Source organism: Adiantum capillus-veneris, chromosome 30 (genome assembly GCF_014529385.1).
Source record: "Adiantum capillus-veneris isolate H3 chromosome 30, ASM1452938v2, whole genome shotgun sequence".
Taxonomy (NCBI): Eukaryota; Viridiplantae; Streptophyta; class Polypodiopsida; order Polypodiales; family Pteridaceae; genus Adiantum; species Adiantum capillus-veneris.
Genome location: NC_140960.1, coordinates 50,719,045 through 50,746,349, shown reverse-complemented (window position 1 = coordinate 50,746,349; position 27,305 = coordinate 50,719,045). Strand labels below are relative to the sequence as shown.

Below are 27,305 nucleotides of genomic sequence, written 5' to 3'. Positions count from 1 at the left end.
TAGAAACTTTATGTACAAGGTGTACAGAACTCATAATAGGCAAGGTGATGAAAATGTTGTTGGATGTTACCAAGCCACAATTGGAGTAAAACATGTTCGCTTCTTGGACGATGAAAGTGACCTTGAGACTACTCAGAAGAGTTATTACTTTAAGAGTCATTAGGCAAGAGCAACTACCGAGACCTTGGTAAAAGTAGGAGACTTAGAAGAGCTATACCTTGCACTAATAGATCATGGATTAGAAAATAACCTCATGTCAAAAGTCTATATTAAAAACGCAAATGGCCAATAGATTTAAGTCTTGGATGGATGATTCATGCAACAAATAAATCATTAGGGGAGCTATATGGAGCTTGTCCAAATGTGAAGAAAGGTGATTATAAGGGATGTGAAAGATGACCAAAACTTCTTTGGATAGGAGATGTCTACATATCCTTTTATCCTTGGGTAGCCATATATCACTGCTATTCGTATGGAAACAAAGGTGATGGTTGATGGATCAGCTTATGCTAGGATAATGAGTAGGGATGGGAACCATGCGGTTCAATTACTTAGTGTTTGTGTGGACCATGAAAGAAACCATGACACTCTTAGACAGTATCCCTTGCCAAAGACAAACAAAGAATTCAAGGACTATAGGGATATGAGGGGTTTTGGCCGTGTATCATTGTAGAGTGGGATTACAGTGGTACAAGAAGAGAAAAGTTCTCGCATGATGTATATGCAAAAGAGGCGTTTTCTACAGGTTTTGTAGAATTAACAGACTACGGATCTATCTTCGTTTAGATGATGAATGCATTATAGTTGTGTTTGATGAGTTTTCATTTGTGGATACCATGCAAGACTTATACTATTTAATAGATAGCGATCTTCGTATTTGGACAAGCAACAAAGTTGATGTCGCATATTGTCAAGTTTTGACCTTTGTACTTTTTTGGTTATATTTAGCCTCTTCAAGGTAGGTTCGTAGTAGTATTCTTTTCTAGTATTTAGCTTACTTAGAATTTAAGATTTTGTTCCTTCAAAAGTTGTTGTGTGGAGTTTGATTTCTAGGACTAAGTTTTTGAGATGTCTTATCCTTGTTACTTTGAAGTTGAGTATTTGTTTCAAGTTTTAGTGAAGTAAGCTGCTTTAATTTATGCCTTTTCTTAAATCATTTATAAATGAATAGTGGTTTGTTTTGTTTAGTAGCAAATAATCTTTTTTTTTTGGGCGTTGCTTTTGTATTTTTGTGAGTGTTTTTAGGCCCTCTTATAATTCGTAAGTTCAGACTATTATGACCTTATGAAAGTATATTGGAAATGAGGTTGTGAAAGTATGCTCCATAGAAATGTACGAAGGCATTGAGGATTTTGGAAAGACTCAAGTTGTGGAAGTACGAGTGGAGACTAAGTATAAGTCTGTGGCAAAGAAATTGATACCAATGGCATTATCTCTACCAAAAGATTGCAAGGATAAGATGCAGCAAGCTGCTTTGCAACCTAGTCCTCAAGACTGGAGCAAGATTAGGCATAAGTTTATGCAAGATTCCTTGAAGGAATGAAAGGTTGGTTGCAAGGACATAGTGACAGAGAGGTAAAGATAATGTAGTTGCAGATATGCTTTCTAGAGCAAGGTATGAAAAGTAAGAAGAAATGGTTGTCGAGGGTGATGATGTAGGCACAAGGTTTTATAGTAGCTCTCATGCCAAGGGTGATCATGTCTGCTTGTCAAATGAACTGGAGGAGTTTACAGAGGACCTATATGAGGTGATTGGTTGCTCATTGGACGCTATTTGAGTACTTTGACAAGGCAAGAAGGGTGGTCTGATCAAGAGTTCAAAAGAATATGCAGGAAAGCCTATGGATACTTTTGAAGGATGGGTACTTATGGAAGCATCCAAAACAAAGAAATGGGATACCATTGAGAGTTGTAAATGATAAGGAGCTTATCAAAAAGTTTCATGAGAGTCTTTATGTTGGACACAGAGGTGTATGGGCCACATTTACTAAAATAAAAAAGAGGTATTGGTGGAAAGGTGTGTTTAAAGAAGTATCTCCATTTGTGGAGTCTTGTGAATCCTGTCAAATGCACTCAAATGTACATCATGGTGATGGATTGCACCCTGCTTACTCATTGCCCATGCTCTATAAGTGGGTAGTAGATCTGGTTACAATGCTATTGTGCGTATGGCAAATAAGATACATAGTGCTTGCACAAGAAGACTAAACTAACCAGGTTGAAGGTCTTGCTCTAAGAACAAAAAACACAAAAGGGATATGTGAGTTTCTGTTGGAAGATGTGATTTGCCATTATGGCTGTGTTGGGAAAATAACAGCAAACATGGGTGAGTTGAATGTTGACAAAGCCAGGGAGTTTTTCTTTAGGTTAATAGATTTGGTTATAGTGGCTGGTGTATGCTGCAAAGAGCAAGAGTTCTTTGCAATGCACATGGCTAGGGCATTATACTTGCTCTCCCTGCTACTAACAATCTTGAAGGAAATGGTAAATCTAAGCGTGGACATAGGAGAAGCATGTATATCCCTTCTCAAAGAGGCTTCAAGTGCTGATATTCATCTTCCAACAAGTTCCCCCTTGCTTAGAGTCGCAACACCGTAAATGATGTGGCATTTGGAGCTATATTTTGGGCCAAAATGACCCATTTTGGCCATAGAAAGCCCAAACAAGCTGGGAATAATCCGTAAAATTGTGAAAATTTTCCTTAAGCTCAATTTACATTTTGAACCTCATTTTTCCACTTTTCTTGACCTCTAGTCACATCATTGACGTCTATGCACGCCACTTGCTAAGGACAAAGTGAGTGACTGAGGTGGGTGGTAAGAGAGAAGCCACGCTAATGTCTTGGTTACTGCTTATTACCTCCCACCATAGTACTAGTCTAGTAGTCAGCAAAAGTCCAATATAGCTATGGAATGGCCCGTAGCATGATACCTCAAACATCAAGAAGGTGATATCTATATAACAAATGATCCTCCTCTTACCCCTGCCTCTTACATTGCTATGATTGGATGATGATGGAAATGTTGATACGGCAGGAGTGGTATTGACAAGAGCATAAGGAGGCGGTCAAGCATGAGGAGCAACAATTGATGGCTGAGACAGAGGCCTGCAAGCAAGAGCGTGAGGCTATGCACAATCTCATGCTTCCCTAGCATATCAAATGGAGACATCTTTTGATTTGGATTAGCAGAGGCTTGCCAAAACCATTGTAGAGGGTACCACAAAGGCTGACATCAAACATTCATGCAGCGATTCCTGAGAGGATCCGGTTTAACAAATCTGATGGTAAGTTGGATGCTATTCTTTCCGATACTGAATTTGAAATTGTTCTCGATTTGAAAAAAATATGGTTTTTCTAGCCTCTATGCATCTCACAACGAGTGACGCTATCATATGAAAGGAGTGGATGGAAAAGAGGTTAGTTGCACACAAGGTGACCAATGATGCATCTCGCTTAGTTACATCTTTCATCTACAGTTGGGAGGAGTTCCAAAAGGATTCCAAGATGCGCTTCTTGCTTTCACAGTGACTCAATAGGTTGAAAGAGGATTTTCGGGCTTTGCCATGAAATGATGAACCTGTTATGTCTAATGCTAACACAATATCCTAGCTACTTAGGAGTGGTTGGAAGACTTCCTCTTTGGGTTGAGCAATTGCTCAATCAAGTTCCATGTGGAGATCCAAGGACGTGGAGGCAAACCATCCGAAGACAGTGTCTAAAGCCTCTGGCTTTATCAATTCTAGCACCAACTTTATTTGTTAGCTTTAGTCTTTCATCTTCAGTTCTTTCAAGTTCGATCTGGAGGCAAACCATCCAAGGATAGTGTCTGAAGCCTCTGGCTTTATCAATCCTACTTGCTAGCTTCAGTTCTCCTTTTTGGGATGACACAGGATATACCACACATGTACATTGATTTGTCTCATAGGCCAAGTTTAGCCTTCCAAATAAAACCTTTTTTTTTTTCTATCGGAACTATCGTTCTCTATAATGAATCTCCAGTTCTCGGCATTGATTTGTCTATCTATACTGAAAGATCTATCTCTTGAAGCATTCGTATTCATTCCAAGAAAGAAACCAATCAGGTTAGATAGGTCAAGGGCTTTAGTCGTTCATCAGTTCTCCTTTTTGGGATGACACAGAACATACATAAGGGAAACCCTACAGATTGCAAAGATATTACATATGAAGGAAGAGAAGGGAAATGAGATAGAGGAGAAGCATCTCTGAAGCCAGAGACTTGAAATGGAGCGCAAAGACGGTGGGAAAATTAGGTTACTGCTTGTCCACTATACTGGAGTGGTAGATCCTCAATCTGCAACTAGTGGTAAAGCCTCACCTGCAAGGGTACTCAAAGAAATTGCAAGTGCCACCGCTTTCTTGATTTCCCGAAAATAGAAAAAAAAAAAAAAAAACAACCCAAACTCACAGTTGCACAAAAACTTATCAAACAAAAAGAGATAATAGTTACTTACCGAAGATATAAACTTATTTCCCACCGAGTACAAAGCATCCTCGGGCCATTCCGTAAACCAATCAATGGTGCAACAATTTACAAGGGATGGGAACATGCGAAGCCTTGTTCTGAATGCAGATCCAAAAGGGCTCATACAAATCACCATGTGCAGGTTCTTCCGGCATTGGTCTACAAAGAACATGTAAATCTCTGCTGGACTGCTATCCTTGCCCGCTCGCTTTGCCTTGGCCCTTACCATGTCCTGTAATGTTATGATCTCATCCTTTGCAAAAAGATTTGGGACCTACATTGAAGAATGTTTCTCAAGTTTAGTCTTCTTAGGTTGATTGCTTTAACATAAATGCCAAACTTAACCCAGTTATGGAAAAACGTTTGGCTTGAGACTTTACACTCGAAAATGTTACTACCTTTGGATTCTGGCATCATGACCTAATAATGGGTTTGTGGTATAATGAGAAACATGCAACACAAAAGTATGCTTTAGGGAGGCTACCTCCCCTGTATTAAGAATATTGTTTATGTCTTCCAGAAATTTCTCTTCCTTTAACTGTGTATCACTGAATATAAAAACAGTAGGGTTTCCTTCAGCTCCAGACTTTTTCAATACAACCTGTCATAGAGGAAGGCAGGGTAGAAGATTAAAAGCCTACCTTTACTTTCGTGAAAAACTACACCTTTCTAGCAAAATGCTTAAGCTTTAGCCTCCTACCTATTCTGAAAAATTTGATGATCGCATAAAAGCATGAAGTAACAATTCTGTCTCTGGCTTTCCTTAAAACAGATGGTGATTATCGGAATTATTGCAAAGTGAAAGAATACTGCTACTGCCATGTGGAGTAATACACAACAAAGGGATGCACAAACCTTTGAAGAAAGATGAGAGTAGAAAAGTGTTCTTTAACTTAACAATACGGCCAAATAAAATTTACAAGAATCATCAGCTGCTCGGATCATGACAGTCTCAAAGCCAGATTAAAAGCTGCAATCTCTCCCAATTGAGAAACCCAAATTCTGAATAGCAGCTGACCTCTCCTCAATAAAACTGAGTCTTTCTACTGTTTACGATGTCATAGTTAGGTAAACCCTTCCTGAAAATTTAACTTCAACCTGCGCTTCGTCATCGTGGATTTACCTATATGAAGCTTATAATGGTTGCTATTTTATGAGCCCAAATTCTATCATGCTCTCAAGGTCGTATGAAGTACTATAGTCTCACAGTAGAAAAGCCGTCATCCGATTTAAAACTCTTAAAAAATCCCTAGTCCCTCTCTTTAAAAGACATAATTGCTCTCTCCAGATTCACTGTGAAGTCTAAAACTACTGTTACCATATCAGGAGATATTCAGAAAATAGTTTTGAATCATGATTTCAAAAGGTTAACCTTGAGATCCTCTTGCCACTCTGCTAGTCCATACAGTTTGGTGATTTGTATCTGGAAAACATTATATCCAGCCATGAAGGTGGCTAGCTTTGTCAATGATTGTCGACCTACGCCTCCAACACCCACAAGCAATGCATTCCCAAAGGGTTGTCTGATGATACGGCTTATCCGTAGGATGTGTTGTGCAGCATAAGAGAAAAGGACTAACGACAATGGTGATCTTGTTTGAGCATTGTACTCGCCCAATCCCTCTTCCAGAAACAGAAGGAGCTTTTTCTGGTCAAAGATTTCTTCATACCTAAAATGAAAGATGTGAACAAGATTGAAAATTCAGGCAAAAAGGTTTCAGATCATTAAAGAGGTAAATGCTGGTCAAAGTTTGCCTAAGATGACTGGAGCAGAGAAATGTTACTTCTTTGGAATGTTGTTTGTGTCCATGATATCCCCAAACGACAAGTTCTTGAGAGCTTCATTGATGTTAGCTTCTGCTCCATGTCCTTCTGGGTCTTCAAATACAAAATCACACTGGAGACTCAAACGCTGGTCCACCATCTTCTTCATATACTCAAAGAACCATAGCCTATCTTGATCATCAACCAATCTATCATGAAATATCCGTAAACACTCATGGCACCAAAGACGTACAAGAGATTTCTTGCTATCCAATGCTCCTCCCATCATACAAACTCCTTGAAATACCTTTGAGAGGTCTCTCAAGTTGTAGGTGTAGTGTGATTTGGATGGAGTTGGAAGAAGTTCACGCTGAATTTCCCTGTATATATCAATGGTTGCTGATACTAATGCATTACTCATGGATGCAACCTGGTGAACAGAAAACCATTAGTCTTTTATATAGCTTACCAGTCTTACGACCTTTTAAATCACAGCTTTATGCATGCAGTTTTTCCTGAAAACAAGGCAGCCAGTGCATGTGGTTTCAAATGGGTTCAGCTGTGTTTTCATATTTCATAAAACAACTCATGGGCAATTAGAGATTCTTGTACCTCAGTTGGTATATGGCTTTTCCTCGCCCACCAAGACATGATTGTGCTAAACACAGTGCCAAGACTTGCATCATCAAATTCAGTTACAGCAAGCACATGGTAATGTCTGAGATATCTTGGGGTGATAGGATTTCTACCCCCTCCAGGTGGCCCCATAGCAGCAACAAATTGAATGTCGACTATTTGCCGAAAAGAGTTATCTGTTCGATCATACCTGCAGAAAAAGATGGGATTGGAAACTAGATTCCCCAGGCTTGGCTATCGGTTCTATCATGCAGCTTGAATCTTGGACAAGATAAATATATAAAAATTTGAGGATTACCAGCCCCCATGATCCATCCACTGGCGTAAAATTTCTATGGGTGGTTGTGCACCATAAACTTCCAATGCAGGCATGTTCAAGTCATCAACAAAAACGACACATTTTGTGCCAAATGGAGGTCCAAATACACCCTTTTTCCTCTTATCCAGCTTGCTGTCAATGATATCCTGAGAAAACATAGTTTTTGAGCAATCAGAAAGATAACGTGAGGCAATTTTTTTCCCTGTTAGCCTAAAGGAGGCTATTTACCTGAGCTACATTTGCATTTGTCTGTGCTGAGAAAGTCATCATAATGTTTCGGTACAGGTTTCTATCAAGAGTCTCCGTCAACTCCCGCTTTATGTATGCAGTTTTTCCTAAAAGAAAGGCAGCCAGCGCATGTGTTTTGCTAGGTATTCTAGCTTGATGGTAATTTTTGAACAAAGTTTTGTTTGTTCATAATCCCACTTGGCCATTACAAGATCAGTCAGGAGTTTGCTACTGTTTGCGCATAATAAATAGCAAACATTCAAAATAATATACTCCATTATCAAAGAATTTTTACATGCAGTGATGCTTCAAGCATGAATCGAAAACCAAAAATTCAGACTTTCCATGTTTAAATTTGAACAGCTGTTCAAACCATACCTGTTCCAGTGGGACCCACTAGCATCACATGTTTTTGATGGGTCACTAGGAGGTGCAACAAGTAAGAGTATCGTGCAGTGTCAACAGTTGTCACAATAATGTCATTGAACTCAACATCCACGGGCGGAGGTCTTTTATCAGTGGTTTCCATCCAGTCTTTCCAGCAGGTTTCTGCCTTTACAAAAACATAATTATATATAGTACCGGTAATGGGAAAAGGTAAGGCAAATGGAAAGTCAGGCTTCTGTATTCTAAGGCCAGCACTCAGCTGATACCCAAGATCATCCTCTTGGGCAAGAAGTTTACGAAAAAACTTATCAAACTTATCCTTGCTTTCAGCATCAAGAATCCCTCCGACTGACCAAACCAAAGAGAGTGTAAAGAGACAATGTATCCAGATTTCCAGGTCCTTCCCATGTGGCAAGGGAGTGAAATCAACAACAGTTGTTCTTGAACTAGTAACAGGTGGTTTAAATTCATCCAGCAAGCTTTCAAACATATTCAATAGGCTCTGTACCAGGTTGATACTAGAAGTGGGAACAAGCTCCTTGCAATACTTTTTCACAAACTGGATGCAAGGCTCAACCAACCAGTTGAGTAATGCTTCCACTACAGCTGAACTTTCAACAAGGCTTGGAAACTTCTCAGGCAGTTTTGCCATCCAGGATACCTTCAAAGGTGGCCAACCAAGTTGGCTTGGTTCTGTGTACACCATACCACATCTACTGACTGTGGCAGGTGAGGCAACTGCAAGATCTTGCACCTCAAATATAAGATTCATGGAGGATGTCATCTGAATAATTTCTCCACTCATTAAACACAACTTCTTGTTGTCGTCCAGGACAGTGTTCATGTTCTCTATCCATACCTGCAGTGACACATATTAAACCTGCATAAATCCCAGGAATTCCCAAATTCCTCTTTGAAAATTTAGACTTATAGCAGACACCCAGGATTGATGGATCGATCCCATTATTCATGCTACTGACTAAACACTGACCTTTCACACACACACAACCAAGATAGCACATAATGGAGATGGAGGCACAAAGCTGCTGCTTCCTCTTACAAGCGAAGAGTTAAAAGACTTCAAAAGGATAAAACATCTCAACATATAGACAAAAACGAAAGACATGAATGTGAACAGTATATCTTACGGCATCTACAGGACCATCAAAGATTATCCACTTGCGATCAGGTGTTGCTTCCACAGCAGCAGTTCTAAAGCTTTTGGCAAGAACACCATCAGTCCACTCATGAGATATGGGATCAAACTGCCCATATAATTGCCCAATATATACAGACTTTGGATTGAGGATGAAGCACTTGGTGACATTCTCCATTTTACCAGAATTACAAAGATCAGTAAGAGCTGCAGCCAGAACCCTGTAAGCTTCTGTTTTAGCCCCATAAGAATACCCTACAAGCATGAGCCCATGTCTCACCAGGATCATTTCATATAGTTGGAATATCTGCGTACAACAGAAATAAAATGAAAAAAAAACCAAAAATTGTGTTTCTTTCTCTGTTATGAAGCTTTACACACTTGAGGAGATTCAAAGGCCATGACAAAACCTAAGTAAAATTCAATATCAGCTTCTATGTGGAGATGTGCTTAATGGATGTCAAGTAAAGCCCCTCTGAAAGCCCACTCATAAGGCCCCAAAAGATGATCTTTCAATACTAAAAGAATTGTAGCGGAGATAATGTGTCGTGCCCTCTATAGTGGGTGCTTCTCACTGCAATGTGCGTGATATCTCACTCCACAAACGCAAACACACAAGACAAGGACAACAAAGCAACAACAGTACAACTCAACAAAACCTGAACATGAACAGCATGAACATTGACAAACTCAAAGAAACCGATACAGACTCTGGCATGGCAGCACACTCAGCTCCAGCCCAGATCTCATAGGTACAGTGGGGGTGTCGAGGCTCAACTGTGCAGGGATGGTGCAAACGTGTTGTGTACAACTCTGATGATAGACTCTAGATGACGGTGTCGGAAAGTGTGCGGTCTAGCTGGGAAGGTGCAAAACCTCTGGCTGTGAGAGTTCGTGATGAGAGTCACAAACACTTTGTGAAAAAGCGTTTGTGGAGAATCACCAACCCTCTTTCTAAGGGTGACAAACAATCTAAGAGCGTTCGTGATAGCAAAGTCACAAACCCTCTTTTCTATCGTGCTTGGAGTCTGCTTGTTTTTGTAGTCGAGATTATGATGAGAGGATCACCAAATCACATTCAATTTTACTTTACAAGATCATTTAAAAAACACTAAAGTTTCAGCCATGAAACCTCAATTCTCATACAAGCACAATTCTTAATCAAAACCCAAACCTCTTTCATAGTATCATGTAGCTTCGCCCCCAATTACATAGTCGTAACATCAAACAATTGAAAGGAATGCTCGAGCTTCCACCTTCACGACGACCATGTTCTGATTTTGCAGAGATTTATGAGCTTTTTAAGTGAAGCCCAAACACCATTTTGATAAGGGGAAACCCTAATTCACTCCTTCATAAGCTCAGATACAAGATTGCAAAGAGGTGGGACTGCAGCACACATAGAATGGGCAACCATGGAAGCTATTACACAGTAGTGATAAATTGCAGGTTTTTTCTGTAAAAAAAAGCACTCTCTCTCTTACCCACGGCATTTTCAGCTGATGTGTCAATTTTTGGGCCATTTTGTCACTTTGGACCAAAACTAGGTCATTTTCAGCTCATTTTTGAACCAAAAAAATGCCATTTTTAATGCGAAAAATCCCAAACGGAGTCAGAAAAATCCCTAAATTTGTGGGATCACTCGCATAAGCATAAAAAGCATAGATAAGCATCATTTTCCATCAATATACCATTTTGGGTCACTTTCCATGCAATTCTGCAACGGCGCCTGTTAGCTGCTATTTTTGACAGTTTTTGCACGTATCAATCGTTATAGGCGAGATGAGTGTGCCACCATGAAACACTTGGAATATATACATTATAAAACCAAATTAAGCATCTTATCAAGTGGAAAATCATGCAAATGCGCCACATCCAGGGCCACGACTCCCCGAATAGGTATGTACATGATAATGACCGCAGTAGACGCTTCAACATATATCACAATATATACATGATTGCTTTTATTTGCATACATCGAGAAGTGTCAAGAATGAGGTGAATGTTTTTATTTCACACTATGGACGTGCCATGGCACAACATCCACCCCCTCTGAACCTGCACATCCTCCGGTATGTGCCACAACAACATTTGTAGAGCATTAAAACTCATGGTCAGATGCCATATTCTCCCTTTCATCCTCAGTTTGCATATAGTTGGCTTCATCATCCTCTTCACTTGGTTGTGTATCAAATGGATCAGCATCCCCTCTCCTTTTGAATAATTTAATTCTTTTTCCCGCAATGGGAATTTTCAGTTCTGTCCCATCCAGTTCACGCAAGGTGTAAGTTGCATTTCCATGCACATGTTTAACAACATAAGGACCAAACCATCTCTTTGCAAGCTTCTTATTGTAGAGTGCTGGTTTTCAAGGCTACTATCATACACCAACACCCAATCACCTTCTTCAATGTCTTTTAGTTTGAGCCTATGCATCTTGTCAAATCTGTCTTTGTTTTTCAACCTTGCATTTTTTAGTCAAGCTTTTGCGAGCTCAATGTCTTTAGGCCTTCTTTCCAATTGTCATATGCGCAATGCAAGAAGGCTTCTCTACTCATTCCATCTTCCCATGGCAATACATTCCATGTAAGAACTACATCTTCAATTGGCATCACAGGTTTTTGACCATACATCAATTCAACAGGCATATAGCCAGTGACTGAACTATGTGTTGTACGGTCAGCCCACAATGCAAATGGCAGTAACCTTGGCCACTCTCCAACCTTATCTTCACAAGTCTTAGCTAAAGCTTTGATTATTGGAGGATGGCCTCTTTCACTTTTTCCATTTCCCTCTGGGTTATAAGCACAAGTTAAAGCTAGTTTGATGCCCATTCTAGAGAAGAATTTCCTTGCTTCATCAGCATCCAATTCTCCTCTATCTGCAGTTATCTTTCCCACACACCCATAGCGACAGATCACATCTTCAAGAAGAAATTTACATACAGCTTGTGTACTCTTTGTCCTCAATGCACGCCCTTCAACTTGATTAGACAAATCTTCTGTTGCAAGCACCAAATACCTCATTTGCCAAAGTCCCAAAGGCATTGTAACCAGGTCCACAACCCATTTGTAATGCATGGCTAATGGATAAGTAGGATGTAGTCCATCACGATGCCGTACATTTGAATACATTTGGCATGTCACACAAGACTCCACAAACTCAGTCACATCCTTATATATCCCTTTCCACCAATACCTTTCTTTTACCTTGGCAAATGTTGCCCATACACCTCGATGTCCTGTCCATAAACTTTCATGGAACTCCTTGATGATTTGTTGCTGAGTAACCTTATCGCATACTACGCGCAATGGTGTTCCATCTCTTCTTTTAGGATGCTTCCATAAGTAGCCATCCCTCAAGAAGTATCCATATGCTTTTCTTCTTATCCTCTTAAATTCCTGCTCAGTCCAATCATCCTGCTTCTGCAAAGTACTTAAGTAGCGACCTATCAAAAGCCATTCATCCTCATATAGTTCCTCTAAAAAGGACTCAAGTGAAGACACAAAACATGCATGACTACTCTTTGCATGATCAATGGTGTAAAACTTTGTGCCTACATCATCTCCCTCAATAATCATGTCCTATTCATCTTCATACCTTGCCCTAGATAGCATATCTACCATTGGATTGTCTTTTCCTGCAATATGCTTGAACTCAGGATTCAAGGACTTTATGTAGGCTATCCATCGCAGCATTGCAATATCAGGAGTCGAACAGTTTGTGATCATTCCAAGAAGAGGCAAACAATCAGTTTCCACAACCACTGATGCCCCTATCAAGTACTCCTTGTCACACCTCAATGTTGTAACCACCCCCCATAGTTCCCTTTTTACTTGTGTATAATCGCGTTGGTGAGAACTCAAAATCTTGTCTCCAAATCTCACCACATACCTTTTTCCTTCATCATCATCTTGCCCTACTGTCCATCCTATCCCTGTAGGACTCGTGTCCACTGTCACAATGACAGGTCTCTCACATGCATAGTCTAGGTATGTACATGATAATGACCGCAGTAGACGCTTCAACATATATCACAATATGTACATGATTGCTTTTATTTGCATACATTGAGGAGTGTCAAGAGTGAGGTGAATGTTTTTATTTCACACAATGTACGTGCCACGGCACGACAACGGACCACACAAAAGGAGATGATGATGCATACCAACGACTGAAACCAACCACTCATATGTATCTCCTAAGAGCCACCCAATTCAGCTAAGCCTATCTCCTAACTGAGGTGGTGGTGATCTGGCCACGGTGTCCACAGGACCACCATCCGTAACACTTGCCACGTGTCACTGCCAGCAACAGGCAAGAGTCCGCCCAGTGTGAACTCAAGCCCAACTGCAACTAATTGATTGTCCCATGACAGTGACACTGTAGCCCTGCTACAGGTTGCCCGCCACAAGACCAGTCACCGTCCCGGTGAGATGGTGAGATAGAACAGTTAGATAGAAATGAAATGAAATGATATATTGACGTCTACAAAAGGCCAAAATGACCTATGAGACCAAACTGATTACAATGGTGAGTCTAGTACCAAGTCTCGGTACAAACAAAGAAAACTACAAACTAGAGAGAACCGTGAAACACAAGAAAAGCGTAGTACACTTAGATTGAAGAAGGTGATGTTTGGAGAAGATTTTGAGTTCCTAGGAGGAAGTACCAATGAAGCAATGCCGATATTTGAAAGATGTGCTGAAGAAGTAATGACTCCGGCTCAATGAGGTAAGCTGACCAGAAAGTAGAAACGGAAGACTAAACAATGCGTGCTTATCGCTGATTCTCGCAGAAAATTCACTCTGGGCTGCCCTGTATACATGGATTTCACTCTGGAGGGCAAGGGGTAGGTAGGGGAGGGGTGAGAGGTTGGGTTATATAGGGGTGAGAAGAGAAGGCTGGGTGGGTAGGTGCGAGGGGGAGCTAGATAGGGGTGAGGGGGGGAAAGTACTGGGTAGGAGCGAGAGGGGGAGATTGGGTGGGTAGGGGCAAGGGGGGACTAGATGGGGGCGAGGGGGGTGGGTAGGAGCGAGGGGGGGTAGATAGGGGCGAGAGGGGGAGAAAGGAGTAGGTAGGGGCGAGATCAAGAGAGGGGGTGGGTAGGGGCGCGTAGGGGGAGGGTAGGGGCGAGGGCAAGAGAGGGGGTGGGTAGGGGCGAGGGGATAGGGGGTAAATAGGGGCGAGAGGGTGTGAAGGGGTGGGTAGGGGCGAGTAGGGAGAGAGTAGGGGTGAGGGCAGGGGAGGGGGTAAGTAGGGGCGAGTAGGTGGAGGGTAGGGGCGAGGGCAAGGGAGGGGATGGGTAGCGGCGGGGGGATAGGGGTAGATAGGGAAGAGAGGGTGTGAGGGGGTGGGTAGGGGCGAATGGATAGGCGGTAGATAGGGGCAAGAGGGTGTGAGGGGGTGGGTAGGGGCGAGTAGAGGGAGGTTAGAGGCGAGGGGATAGGGGGTAGATAGGGGCGAGAGGGTCTGAGGGTGGTAGGACGAGAAGGGTATAGGGTCTAGGGGGTAGTGACGGAGGAGGGGGTGGTAGGGACGAGGAGGAGAGGGGTAGTGAGGGGTGAAGGGGCGAGGGTAGAGGGGTATGGCTGGGAATGTCCATGAGCAGACAAATATCATGAGCATGAAATTCATCAAGCTTGAAATATACATTATTTTTTGTGTTGTATCCCGTCTTGAGGGAGCTCTTCGAAGGGAGTTCGCTAGACACAGAGGAGAGCTTTGTCCTGGTCGGAGAAGCAGACACCAATGGGGCTGATGTTTGAGGGGGGGTGAACTCCTGTAGAGGAGATTTCTACCCGCTTCTATGATTCTTGTAGGCTCACCAAATCCAAAGGCTTCCACCAAGGGCGCATGGGGAGTAGCTTTTGTGACCTTCAACCTTTGAGTTGGCTCAGGTGGCTCATTAGGTTTAGTTTCTGTGGAAACATTGGAAGACGGTGTACCTTCAAGCAAAGAGTGAATAGAGACTCCATAACAAGGCATAGATTTGGTAGCGTCGAACGACTCCAACAGATCCTCGTCTGACCCGTCAGGTGGAGTAGGCTGTTCCAATTCAGGGTTGGTTACTAGGGACAAAGAACTATGTTGCACGATGGGATCAATGCCTCCTTCTAGGTGAATGGGTTGCATCGGGGGGCGAGGAGTATTTATCCACATAGCCTCGTTTCCCCAATCATGAAGTGCTTTAGTGTGTCACAGCCATGGTCTACCGATGAGCAAGGGAAATTCGCCCTCAACCTGGGGAAGACGAACCACAACAAAATCCAAGTTAAAAGTAAATTCTTGTACATGCAGAGCCACATGTCCACTATGCCCATTGGGTAGACTGTCCGTTGGTTGGCCAATGTAACTGTGAAGGGAGCAGGGCGAGTAGGCTGTAGACCTAGAGCTAACATAGTGAACTCGGGCATCAGGTTGATGCCAGATCCACCATCCACTATCACTCATGAGAATTGCCTCCCCAAGACGGACACGGTGAGACGAGGGCTTCTATAATCAGTGAGGGGAGCAGCGGGATGGGATATCATATAGGACTCTGATGGTCGCACTAGGAGGTGCCCGCCACTAGGACTTGCTCCAAGTAAAGTGACTGAACAATAGCAAGGGTGTCACTTCTAAAACTCGCATCTAGCCGCAGCATGTCATAGAGGGACACTTGTTGGAAGGTGTTCTTCAAGATTGTCTCTGCCGTAAGCTTTTCTTTTTCTACCAATGGTTTCTCTGGTACCTTGATCTTCTGTAGATCGGAAACGGCTTCCAAGAAGGCTTCATAAATATCGGAGAGCAAAGATTTGGATTCTTGCTTGTGACTGGGTGATGGCTTGTCAACAGCTCAAGGCATGGTATCCACTGTTGTGAGAATGTGTGGGGGAGTTGAACGTGCTGGAAGGCTAAGACCGAGAGCGGCTCTTTGGGCCCGAGTGAGAATGCCCGCTAGCTCCTCTACCAACTGCGGCTTATCTTGAGGGGTAACCACATGGGCAGAAGAGGGCGGCTCAGGAATGGAGCTAACTGCTATCAAATTGAGCTTGGGAAAGGTAAACTCATTTTGGCTTTGACTTGGGTTCGAAGTCGTGGATGCACAAATTTTAGGGCAATCCTTACTGTAGTGATCCTTCGTTTCAAGGCAATGACGGCAGGAAGGGGACCCTTCTCGCAAGGGGCATTTTCTTTGGTAATGTCCATATTCCCCACATCTGTAGCACAAAATGGACCGATTCACTGGGCGAGAGGAAGGGTGGGGCGGTCCTTGCTCCTCGATCACAAAGTTGGAGGTGGAGGCATAGAATCTTTGAGGTGATGAGGGAGCATGAGTATGATAAAAGCTCTGAGAGGGAAAAGTGCTCTGCATACCTTGCATAGGAGGGGCTGTGAGCAAAGGTGGCATGTGGTTTGGATGGCCATAGGGGGAAACCATATTGGATGCAAGTGGTGGCCCTTGTTGAAGAGTAGGACCAAGACTTTGCTATATTTGTCGCAATCCCTTGAGATAATGGCAATCCTTGTCCTCGTGTCCAGACTTTTCAGAGAAGTGGCAGTAAACCCGAAAGGGGCATTCATGTGGAGCTGCCCTGGAGAGCGGCATGAGCTACACAAAACCATAGCCTTAGTCTCCTACTGAGACTTAAGCTCTTCTAGCTCGCGCTTGATCTGTTCCAAAGCTTTGTGATGTGGAGGCTTCTCCTCTCTAAGAGAGAAGGACCTCTCCTCTTGAAGAGCTCGTTGTAACTTTAGGGCTTCCAATTCCCTGCGTAAAGAAGTTAAAGGATCAGAAGGACTTTCCAACAACACCGAGGGGGTCTCTACCTGAGGGGAGTCGGTGAACAGCTTCCTTGCCCCCTCTATCCTAGTCGTCGCAACTGCAACGAACTCCTCGAGGGTGGCGTCAAGTCGGAGATTCTCCTTGAGTTTTTGCTGAGAAGTCTTTGAAAGAGCCTTCTCTACCCATTTCTTGACCATAAACTCACCTGGTGGCTGAGGAAGCTTGGCGACCAAAGACTTTGTTCGGGTCATGAGTTCTACAAAAGTCTCTTTGGGCTGAAGCAGCAGGTTGGCCAACTCATCAGGAACCTTTTCTTAGAAATCGCCTCGCTTGAAAGCTTCACAAAATTGTTGTCTTAATGTAGCCCAAGTAGTAAAGTGGTTCTCTGCAAACTGACTGTACCACTTGTCTGCTAATCCATCCAAGGTAGATGGGAAGAGTACTAAGTAGGTATCTTGTCGGTTGAGGCCACGACCTCTGCAGAGAGAAACAAACCTTTGGGCATGGTCGTCAGCATCTTCTGTGGAGAGACCTTCGAAAGTCGGAAACCTAATACTCACCTTAGCTAGGACACTTGTGAGCTCTTCTATGGTTGTCTGTGCAGGAGCTTGTTGCACTAAAGCTTGTTGTCACACAGTGGGTGAGAAGTTTATTCATGGGGGTGATTGGGGAGGTGTAGAACTAGTTGAGGGAGAAGGTAGGGGTAATGGGGCTTATGGACTTCTGCTTGGCATGAAGGGTTGACGCTTCCTGTGGTAGTACTTCAAGGGACTTAGTAGTGGACTTTGTCGCTCTTTTGACTGCCTTGTATGTGTCATGCAGTAACCAAAAACCCACCAAAGCTTTGAGCACTTGTACACGAAGACCTTTACCTCACATTGGTCCAGACTCCACTAGACCAAGACGAGTGACTAGACCTCCTGGTTATACCTGGACGAGAGAGGACTCTGGCTAGACCTGGACGAGAGAAGACTAGACCTAGCCTTTTCTGGCTAGACCTGGGCGAGAGAGGACTAGACCCAGCCTAGAGACTACTAGACCAGGATGAGAGAATAGACAAGCAGGTCTAAGAACGAGAGACTAGACAAGCAGGTTGAAAACTAAGCAGGTCGAGGGAAAACTAGACGGAGCCAAGCTGAGGCAAGGCCAAACCAGTCGCTCCTCGACTCGACTTCCGACGGAGTGAGACTTTAGTTGAGGTCCCACCGTGATCGCCAAAAATGAGAGCACATGTAGCGGAGATAATGTGTCGTGCCCTCTATAGTGGGTGCTCCTCAGTGCAATGTGCGTGATATCTCACTCCACAAATGCAAAAACACAAGACAAAGAACAACAGTTCAACAACAGTACAACTCAGGAAAACTTGAACATGAACAACATGAACATCGATAAACTCAAAGAAACCGATACAGACTCTGGCATGGCAGCACACTCAGCTCCAGCCCAGATCTCATAGGTACAGTGGGGGTGTCGAGGCTCAATTGTGCAGGGATGGTGCAGACGTGTTGTGTAAAACTCTGATGATAGACTCTAGATGACGGACCACACAAAAGGAGACGATGATGCGTACCGACGACTGAAACCAACCACCCATATGTATCTCCTAAGAGCCAGCAACTGCTGGCAAATATCCCAATCCAGTTATCCCAATCCAGCTAAGCCTATCTCCGAATTGAGGTGGTGGTGATCTGGCCAGGGTGTCCACTGGACCACCATCCGTAACACTTGCCACATGTCAATGCCAGAGGCGAGAGTCCGCCTAGTGTGAACTCAAGCCCAATTGCAACTAACTGCTTGTCCCATGCAAGTGACACTGTAACCCTACTACAAGAATACCTCCCAAAAAGGCCATGAAGAAGTTGAAAAAAGACTACATCATTCCCTTAAGGTCTAAAAGAATTCTCTAGATCCTTCCAGGGTGCCAATAGCATATGGAACACCTCAAGCTTGGAGCCCCTCCATACCAAGTACTTGTCTTCCTGTTCTGTAACCAATCTTCAGAAAATTGGAAGCAACCCTTTTTACCCAGCAACTCCCGCCACTAAGCTTTTGTTACATAAGCTCAAAGGTTGCACCTTGATGGAGAGATTCCTAGATTCTAGAAGACATGACGTAAGAAAGAGAGTTTGTGATAAGTTGGCAGCTTGACCACAATTCATAGGAGGGGAAGCTGCATGGCAGGATAAAGGTGAGATCAGTATGGATTTCTTTGGAATCAATAGTTTTTTTCTTTTCAGTTTCTTACCTCGTTTGTCTTCCTATTATCCTTTTCATATATTTTCAACCTCTGTCATATGAAATGGGTGTAGGTGCTCGCTACTTCTGGAATAGTCCCCATGCCTCCCTGAAATCTTGACTCAAGAATATCTGGGATAACTCAAGCCGGGCTAAAAATGATGATAGAACCTTAATTGCTGGTAGTATGCAGAGTCGATGAATGTGTAGCAGGGCTATAGTGTCACTTGCACACGATAGGCAGTTATAGTTATAGTTGGTCTTGGGTTCACACTTGGCGGACTCTCACCTAGATAGTAACACGTGGCAGAGACACGGGTGGTGGTCTAGTGGACACCGTGGCCAGATCATCACCAGCACAATTTGGAGATAGAGTTAGCTGGACTGGGATATTCTGCTAGACATTGGTGGCACTTTATGATTGTATATATGTGTAGTTGGTTCTAGTCGTTGTATGCATCATCTACTTTCTATGATCTAGCCTCTTGAGTCTTGTATTTATGTTCTTCATGTGCATCTACACTCTCCCTGCACATTGGAGCCTCGACACCCCCATTGTACCTGTGAGTCCTAGGCTTGGAGCTGAGTATGTTGCCAGCCAGAGTCAGAGTTTGTACTCGTTCCATGAGTTCGTCAAGTTCCATTGTGTTCTTAGTCTGTTGTTGTGCCTTTGAGTTGTTTGTTCCGTTGTTATGTTGTGTTTTTTTTCTATTGGAGTGAGGTTTCATGCGTCTTGCACTGAGGAGCACCCACAATCGAGAGCTCTTCTTGCTACACGTGCTCAAATGTTTGGCACGCCCCATGGGACCTCAACTGAATTTTGACTCCACTCCATTGAGCATATATGGTTAAGGAGCTAGCTGGTTCAGCCCTCGCCTGGTCTAGTCTGTTGGGGTGGTCCAGCTTGGTCTAGACCAGCTTCGCCCTCATCCAGCTTGGTCTAGTCTATCTTCGCCTCGTCCACTTTAGTCTAGCTCGTCTAGTCTCTCTCGGCCCCTATCTAGCCGGAGTGGTCTAGCCAAGTCTAGCTTGGTCTAGTCGGGTCTGGTCTAGTGGGTCTAGACTATCCAACAAGTTCAAGGGTCTTCGCCCCCAAAGCTTGGGTGGGTTTGTTGCTACTCCATGACACATACAAGGCAATCTAAAGATCGACAAAGCCCATTATTGCGCCCTCTAAAGTACTACCACAGAAAGCGTCAACCTTTCGTGCCGAGTAGAAGTCCTCCATGTAGAAAGGCTACAGTGTAGCTTGCACAGGACAGGTAGTTACTTGCAGTTGGTCTGAAGTTCACACTAGTCAGACTCGCGCCTGGGCAGTGACATGTAGCACTGATATTGGTGGTGATCTAGTGGACATCGTGGCCAGATCACTACCACCACAGTTTGGAGATAGACTTAGCTGAACTGGGATATTTTGCTAGCCGTATACATGTGTGAGTGGTTCTAGTGGTCGGGGACGCTTCATCTACTTTCTATGGTCTAGCGTCTACAGTTTTGGGTCTTGTATCCAACATGACACAATTGCACACTCCCTCCACGTTGGGGCCTCGACACCCCCACTAGGGCTTGGAGCTGAGTGTGCTGCCAACTAGAATCTGTATGGTTCTATGAGTTTGTCGAGTTCCATTGCATTCTGAGTATGTTGTTGTGCTTTGAGCTGTTTCTTCCATTGCTATGTGGTGTTTTCTTTTCTGCTGGAGTGAGGTTTCACGCATATTGCACTGAGGAGCACCCACAAATGAGAGCACGACACACTTTTCTTGCTAGAGTCCATCCTTGCTACCCCTACCCTCCCAAGCATCTACTCCACTCCCTCAACCAGTTTCCTCACCTCCCTGGTCACCTTTTTTTTTTCCGAGAAAAAGATCCTTCTATTGATTAATAAAACTGCCCATAGGGCTACAACCAACTCTAGTAGAGAGGGCTACATCAACCATAAGGGGAGACTCTCCCAATGAAAAAACAGCATATGTACAATGAAGGCTAAATCAAGAGATGGGAGGAGGGAAAAGCCACATAGGTGGATGGTAGTGCCATCTGAGCTCACCCTAGGCCATGGTGAAGAAAGGCCCAGGGCTCCAGAGTCGAAGGAGCTCCTCTCTGCGCTCCTGCATGCAGTCGGAGCTGCCCTGAAGTCTCTCAAACTGTCCCCTGACACTCTGGTTCATTTGGCGGGCCCGCTGCCTCCACATCTTTGAGGCTCGCCTTGTGCCACTAGCGGAGACTGTTTGAGATTTTTGAGTGGAGCTGATCCATACTCAAGCCACAGACGAGCTCCCAACACACCTCTCTCTCACTACACGACTCCTGTGGGGTAAGCTCTGTAGCTCTATGTGCAGCTCTCCACTAGAACAAAGTAACTCGCCGCGGCTATCTCTCGTCCCACAACCTCACCCAAAAGGCTGACAAGAACTCGGTTGTGAGACCCTCCTCCTGCGAACGAGGTGCTGCAGCAGCAAGACAAGCCTCTCCCCGTGCTGCTAGTATGTGACGTCCCAATCGAACAATGTACTGAAAGAAAGGGACCCCTAGATGGCCGGTTGAGGAGAAAGGGTCCCACTCTCCAGGATCCCACTCCACTCATGTCAGTGGGCATCTCTCCCAAGCCTCCAATGGCCTGTCTCAAGAGCAGCTGGGTCAGGATCGATGACACAGGTCTTGCCGCCGCAGATGCCCACTACTCAGATCCACTGAAAACAACACTCTGCAACCTGTGGAGCCTCTACAAAGACTATGTAGTTGACCCTCACCCTGTATCTCAAAGAACATGGAGGGCACAGTCTCTGAGCAAACTCGAACTGCGATGAGGACCTCCAGTTGCATGAAGACCCCCATCCATCTGGGAGCTGCTATCTCTAGAGGTGTGAGCCACCCAGCTGGTACTGCCTCTGTGATGTGCTGACACATGTTTTGCACCCCTCTCATGCCCTGCAGCTGGATGCTCTCTGACTCCACTGGCAAACTTGAGAATTGAAGCCAATCACCTAGAGTGTGTGCTGGACCCTCTGCCATGGGACCCCAAGAAACATGAGGCCTACTACCAACCAAGCGGCCTCTCTGAATGCTGACCAAGGGGGTTCCAAACAAGGGGCTGTCTCAAGAGCTCCTACCGAACTCCAATGTAGCAACTTCCTCCTGATGGACACGAGGAGGGGAGAAATCTGCTGCTCAAGAGACAAGTCCAGGCCAACCTGACAACCCAAGTAGCGAACTGCAATCCTGGGGGAATCCATCTAAAACCCTCACCTGGCAGCCAATCAGGCGAAGGAGCACTACCAACCCAGAAAGCCACTATCTTTCTCCAGTTGATCAGTGCGCTTGATGCACAACAAAACGTCTCTAGAGCTTGCTCACACCTGTGCAGGTTGGCCTTCTGGCCCTCCAAGTGCAAAGCTGAGTCATCTGCAAACTCAGCATCAAGTAGCTCGTCGCCCTGAATAGGGAGCGCTAAGCCATGTAAACCAACCTGCTGTGAAACCAAGAATCTGCTCATCGCCTTAGCATAGAACAGAAAGAGGAAGGATCCAAGCATCTGAGAAGCCCATCCTGCGTAGAGTGCCCTCCAAGAAGTCCTAGTCAACTCTGTTGTAGGCCTTCTCAAAATCGAGAAGAAGTATCACCAGATCACCAGATCCTCACCTCGGAGGCACGCGAGGGCAGACGCCTCCCAAAAAGTGAAGATGTTGTCAAGGATACTGTGCTCCTTGACAAAACCTGTCTGGGTCCCATGTATAATGCTCTCTAGAAGTGGCTATCCTCAAGCTCAAAGCCTTGGCTAGAATTTTGTAGGCTGAGTTGAGGATGGTGATGGGTCGCCACTGCAGAATCTCATCCAAGGAGCCACCCTCCTTGGGAATGAGGCAGATCAAGCCCTCACTCATGTTATCAAGCATCTCTCCTGTGTGCAAGATGTACTAAAAAGCGTTGCAAAGGTCTAAGCAAAGCAAGTCCCAGTACTCCAAGAAAAAACTAGGAGTCAAACCATCCTCACCAAGACAACTACCTTGGGGATCTGAGGGCCACATGAAGCTCCTCTAGATGAAGAGGCAGCTCAAGACTCTGTCGCATTTCCTCGGTCACAAGACAAGGCATCTGTGGCCAAACCTGCTCTCTGCATGCATCCTGACGCTCTGACTGAGGCTCTATTGACAGCAGGTCACAATAAAATCCAGTAGCAACTCCACGCATATCCTCTGGTTCTGAAGCAACTGACCCATCAGGTCTTCTCAATTGGCTCACACTTGTGTGCGCATGACGGGGTCCCACTGGCTCAAAGAACGCCCCAGTCACTCTGTACTCACCTGGGTCCGTTGAGATGCCTATCGATGGAAAGCAAACTCACAACGCCTCTCCATTATGCTGGCAAGCTCCTGGAGAGCCTGCTGCAAAACTGCTCCTCCAACCAAGGATTGTCTAGATGTTGCTCCTGCATCCTCTCCAAGGAAGCGACGCCCCGTCCGAGACACTACTCCTCCCTCGCTGAAGCCAGGCGGGCCGTAGACTCCTGGAGAAAGAAATGACTAAGTTGAGCAAGTCCAGAGGCAACTCTGTCAGCAGGGGAGTCCTACGTGTCCAAGCCCTCTGTCCAAAGAGCCACCACTTGCTCTCTGAGCTTTGAGTCCAACAAGATCCTCTCAGGGATGCGTAGCATCATGCTCCCCCTCCTCTGTCTATCTGTCATAGCGAGGATCACTAGTGCATGGTCCGAAAAAGATGTCCCAGCCAAAATGCAGACTGACCCACCCAAGTCAGAGATGTGGTCATTGGCATAGAAGCGATCTATCCGAGATAGATTCACTTCTCCCACTCTGCGGTCTGAGCGAGAGAAGGCCAAGCTTTGTGGGGGCCTCACAAAGCCAGAGTCCTGCCAAACATCTGAAACCCTCAAAGTCATACATTGCCTCTCCCAATCTGCCAACTCAGCTCCGTGCAAAGTAGCATGGCTACCTCCAATCATGTCAGAGAGGTCCTCCAGCATGTTGAACTCACCCCCAGAGCACCATTGCTTTGCATGCGGCAGAGACTCTACATGTGAGACAAAAACTCTGCACGTGCACTTACCACATTGGGGCGCATAGATGTTCAGGAAGCCAATGCAGTTGCACCTGCTGCTGCCGAACTGCCCTACTCTGCAGTGCTGCGCTGCTGTTGTTACACCTGCGCAAGCCCGTCAGCTTTTTTCGTGACCAACGCGAGCTGCTATCACCCGCGTGTGAACTCACCTCAGCGCGCGAACTCCTCACTAAAGCAAAACCTGCAAGTTGCTGCCGCGACCTGTTCTTTCACCCAGGGCTGCACTCCACCTGCTTTCTACATTCGTTGGCTGTTGCCGCGAAGCCCTCTACACAGCCCGTCAGCTACAAGGTTACTTGTTCTGCAATTTTCTCGAAGGCATAGAATTTCCAGAATTGCCTCTCTCTCAGCAGACAGATTTTCAGATATATTATGTATGCATAATTGAGGACAACAAATATACTCACATGGTGCGTATCGTGAATAAACAAAAATGGGGCTGAGCCTCTGGATATTTGGCAAAGCAGACTGAGTGTCCCGCAGTGGGCTGTGGTAGTGCATATACCCGCATTCAGGTTGTGGTGATTACTTCTCCGCCTCGACTCGAGTCAGAGCGTCGAGCTATACCCTCATCGCCAATGGAGGCCATGAGCGCTTCGCCAGTGGAGGCCATGAACATTTCGCCAGTATGTACGAAGGCAACTTTTGTGCTTACAAACAAGCGGATAACATAATGGAAAGGGAGATGAAAGAATGGAAAGCAGAGATGGAGGGGTGGTGGAAACAGAAGGCCAACCTTCTTCAAATGTTCCTCAACGAAGGCACGCAATGAAAAAAGGAGAAAGAGGACTTGCACGCAAAGCTACAAGCACTTAAGGCGGATTCACAAGCACTTAGAGAAGAGGTCACAGCCCTCAAGCGAGAGCTTGCGGATAGAGTAGGAAGTGGACTGGACGAAGGGGAATTCCAGCCCTCGGTGATAGAGGAGATCAAGGTCATCAAGGAGTAGGTACGGATGATCACAGAGGAGGAGAAACAAAAGGTAGTAAAGACGTCTTCGTGGATGGACGTGATCACGGAGACGCAGAAGAAGACGGATGAGGCCGAGAAATGGATAGAAGTCGCTAAGAAAGGGAAAGGGAAAGAAACCACATCCGTCTCACTCCTACAATCATCAACATGACTCTAGAAGAAGAGCAACGAAGGAAAACTAGAGCCTTGCATATAAGAGTAACCGGTCTAAAAGACCGAGATGATGTGGAAGGGGAAGTCGAAGAACTTCTCCGCATGATGGGTAGTGAGGCTACTCATACAAAGGCATGGAGGGTAGGGAAGAAGACACAAGGCAATGGGGAGACTTCAAAAGGGAGAGCTTTAATCATCCGTTTCCCATCTATGGAGGCAAAGAAGGACTTCTTGAAGAAGTGCCCTACACTAAAGAAAACGGGCATATTCCTTGGAGATGACCTCACTCTCACACAGCTTGCGCATATGAGGGAGGTAATGCCAGAGATTCAAGCGGCAACGGAGAAGGGAAAGACGGCCTTCTACAGAGATGGCTGGGTGGTGATTGTAGAGCGGCGCTCCACATGACGGTGCGAGACCTATGGGACCACACTCAAAGTTGCCACCTGGAATTGTAATGGATCTATGCGCCTTGGTGTGGGTGCTTTTGACGATAGTTTTACGGGAAGAGACATCGTCTTCTTCTCTGAGACACATCAGGCCCCGGGGCAATCTATGCCACACATTAGTGGATATAGATGGGAGACAGCCTGTAGATAGGAGACACGATCAGAGCACAGAGGGCGGGGCTCAGGAGGAGTGGCAGTGTTATTCAGGGAGGAGTTGCAGCCATTGATACATATAGCCCGCAAGGATGAGCAAGCTAGGTACATGTGGGTGAGATTGAGAGCAGAGACAGGCAGATATCTTTACATTGCTATTTACTACTTTCACCCGAGTACGTCACTTTATGCACCACCCAGAGGACAGTTCCCCTTCTCTATTTTGAAAGATGACATATGGGAGTTCTCTAGAGATTGTGACATCATCATTCTAGGGGATTTCAATGCTAGGACTGCCCATCATCAGACAGTATTTTATGATACTTCAGAGGAGAGGCTGAGAGAGTTAGATGTTGCAGAGACGGGCCTATCCAAACTATCACAGGATGGAGAACAGTGTGAGTATGGACGACACTTGATAGACATGGGGACTGCACATGGATTGGCCATCTTGAATGGCCTACATAGATTTCCCGCTGCGGGGGGTTTTACATGCTTTCCACACAGACATGAAGCCAGCACAATGGATTATGTCATGCCACAGCCGAGCCTCATCTCCAGTATCCAGGATCTCACGATTGGACCCAGACCTGTTAGTGTAGCAGTGGACCATGCTCTTGTGTCGTTGACCATCTCTTTTCAGTTTAGTGTAGCACACGGGCTACGGACAGCAGACCCTACTCGCTACACCTTCAAGCGGGAGACGGACTCTGTATACATAGATGGGATCTACATACGCTTGTGCATAGAGGAGCTAGGGCGACCTTTGGAGGAGCTTTCTACTATACTGACACAGACACTACATGATGCAGCAGCAGACGCATACCCACATACCCAGCCTGAGCAGAGACGCAGTTCGGGGAGCATGCCCCAGAACAATTGGTATGATGAGGAATGCCGAGACACTAGAGCTAGACTTCAGAGGGAGGTGCTTTTGGGGGACATCACTCACAGACAGTCACAGATTGTAGTGCTGTAGCGCGGATAATGTGTCGTGCTCGATAACATGTCGTGCTCTCTACAGTGGGTGGTCCTCAGTGCAATGTGCGTGACAATCTCACTCAAACAGACTGAATCTCCCTCAAACAGATGAACAGAAAGGAAACAATAGACGTCAAAAGAGCTCGCAAAGACACAACAGCAGACCAGAACATATGACTCGACTATCTCAAAGACTGATACAGACTCTGGCGTGGCAGCACACTCAGCTCCAGCCCAGGACTCTCAGGTACAATGGGGGTGTCGAGGCTCAGATATGCCGGGATGGTGCAGACGTGCTCTGTGTAAAGACCCACTCTAGACGACTACTACGTACGAAGATAATCCCACTGGCCCAAAACGACTACTCATATGTACAATCATCAAGAGCCACCAACGGCTCATAAAGAACATCATCTAAGTCTATCCCCACTGGGTGGCAATGGTGACCTGGCCACGATGTCCACTAGACCACCCTGCCACGTGTCTCTGCCCAAGTGTGACCCCACCAGACCAAAGACCAACTAACCAAAGCCCAACTGTAAACTAC

At 45.2% G+C, this 27,305-nt stretch overlaps 1 protein-coding gene across 21 annotated transcripts in view; it reads right to left on the bottom strand.

The window, feature by feature from the left end:
• The window catches only part of LOC147417935 (uncharacterized), a 260,362-nt gene that overhangs the window by 42,286 nt on the left and 190,771 nt on the right, over window positions 1–27,305 (bottom strand). For 20 of the 21 annotated variants that reach the window (XM_086506524.1, XM_086506523.1, XM_086506516.1 and 17 more), the window contains 9 exons: window positions 8,967–9,281; window positions 7,810–8,677; window positions 7,432–7,538; window positions 7,183–7,349; window positions 6,861–7,074; window positions 6,269–6,678; window positions 5,857–6,154; window positions 4,969–5,085; window positions 4,474–4,758 (listed from right to left, as the gene is read on the bottom strand). In XM_086506524.1, coding sequence (XP_086362650.1) covers window positions 4,474–4,758; window positions 4,969–5,085; window positions 5,857–6,154; window positions 6,269–6,678; window positions 6,861–7,074; window positions 7,183–7,349; window positions 7,432–7,538; window positions 7,810–8,677; window positions 8,967–9,281 — 2,781 coding nt within the window. The remainder of the gene's footprint in view (window positions 1–4,473; window positions 4,759–4,968; window positions 5,086–5,856; window positions 6,155–6,268; window positions 6,679–6,860; window positions 7,075–7,182; window positions 7,350–7,431; window positions 7,539–7,809; window positions 8,678–8,966; window positions 9,282–27,305) is intronic. The other variant, XM_086506518.1, reaches the window with a different exon arrangement.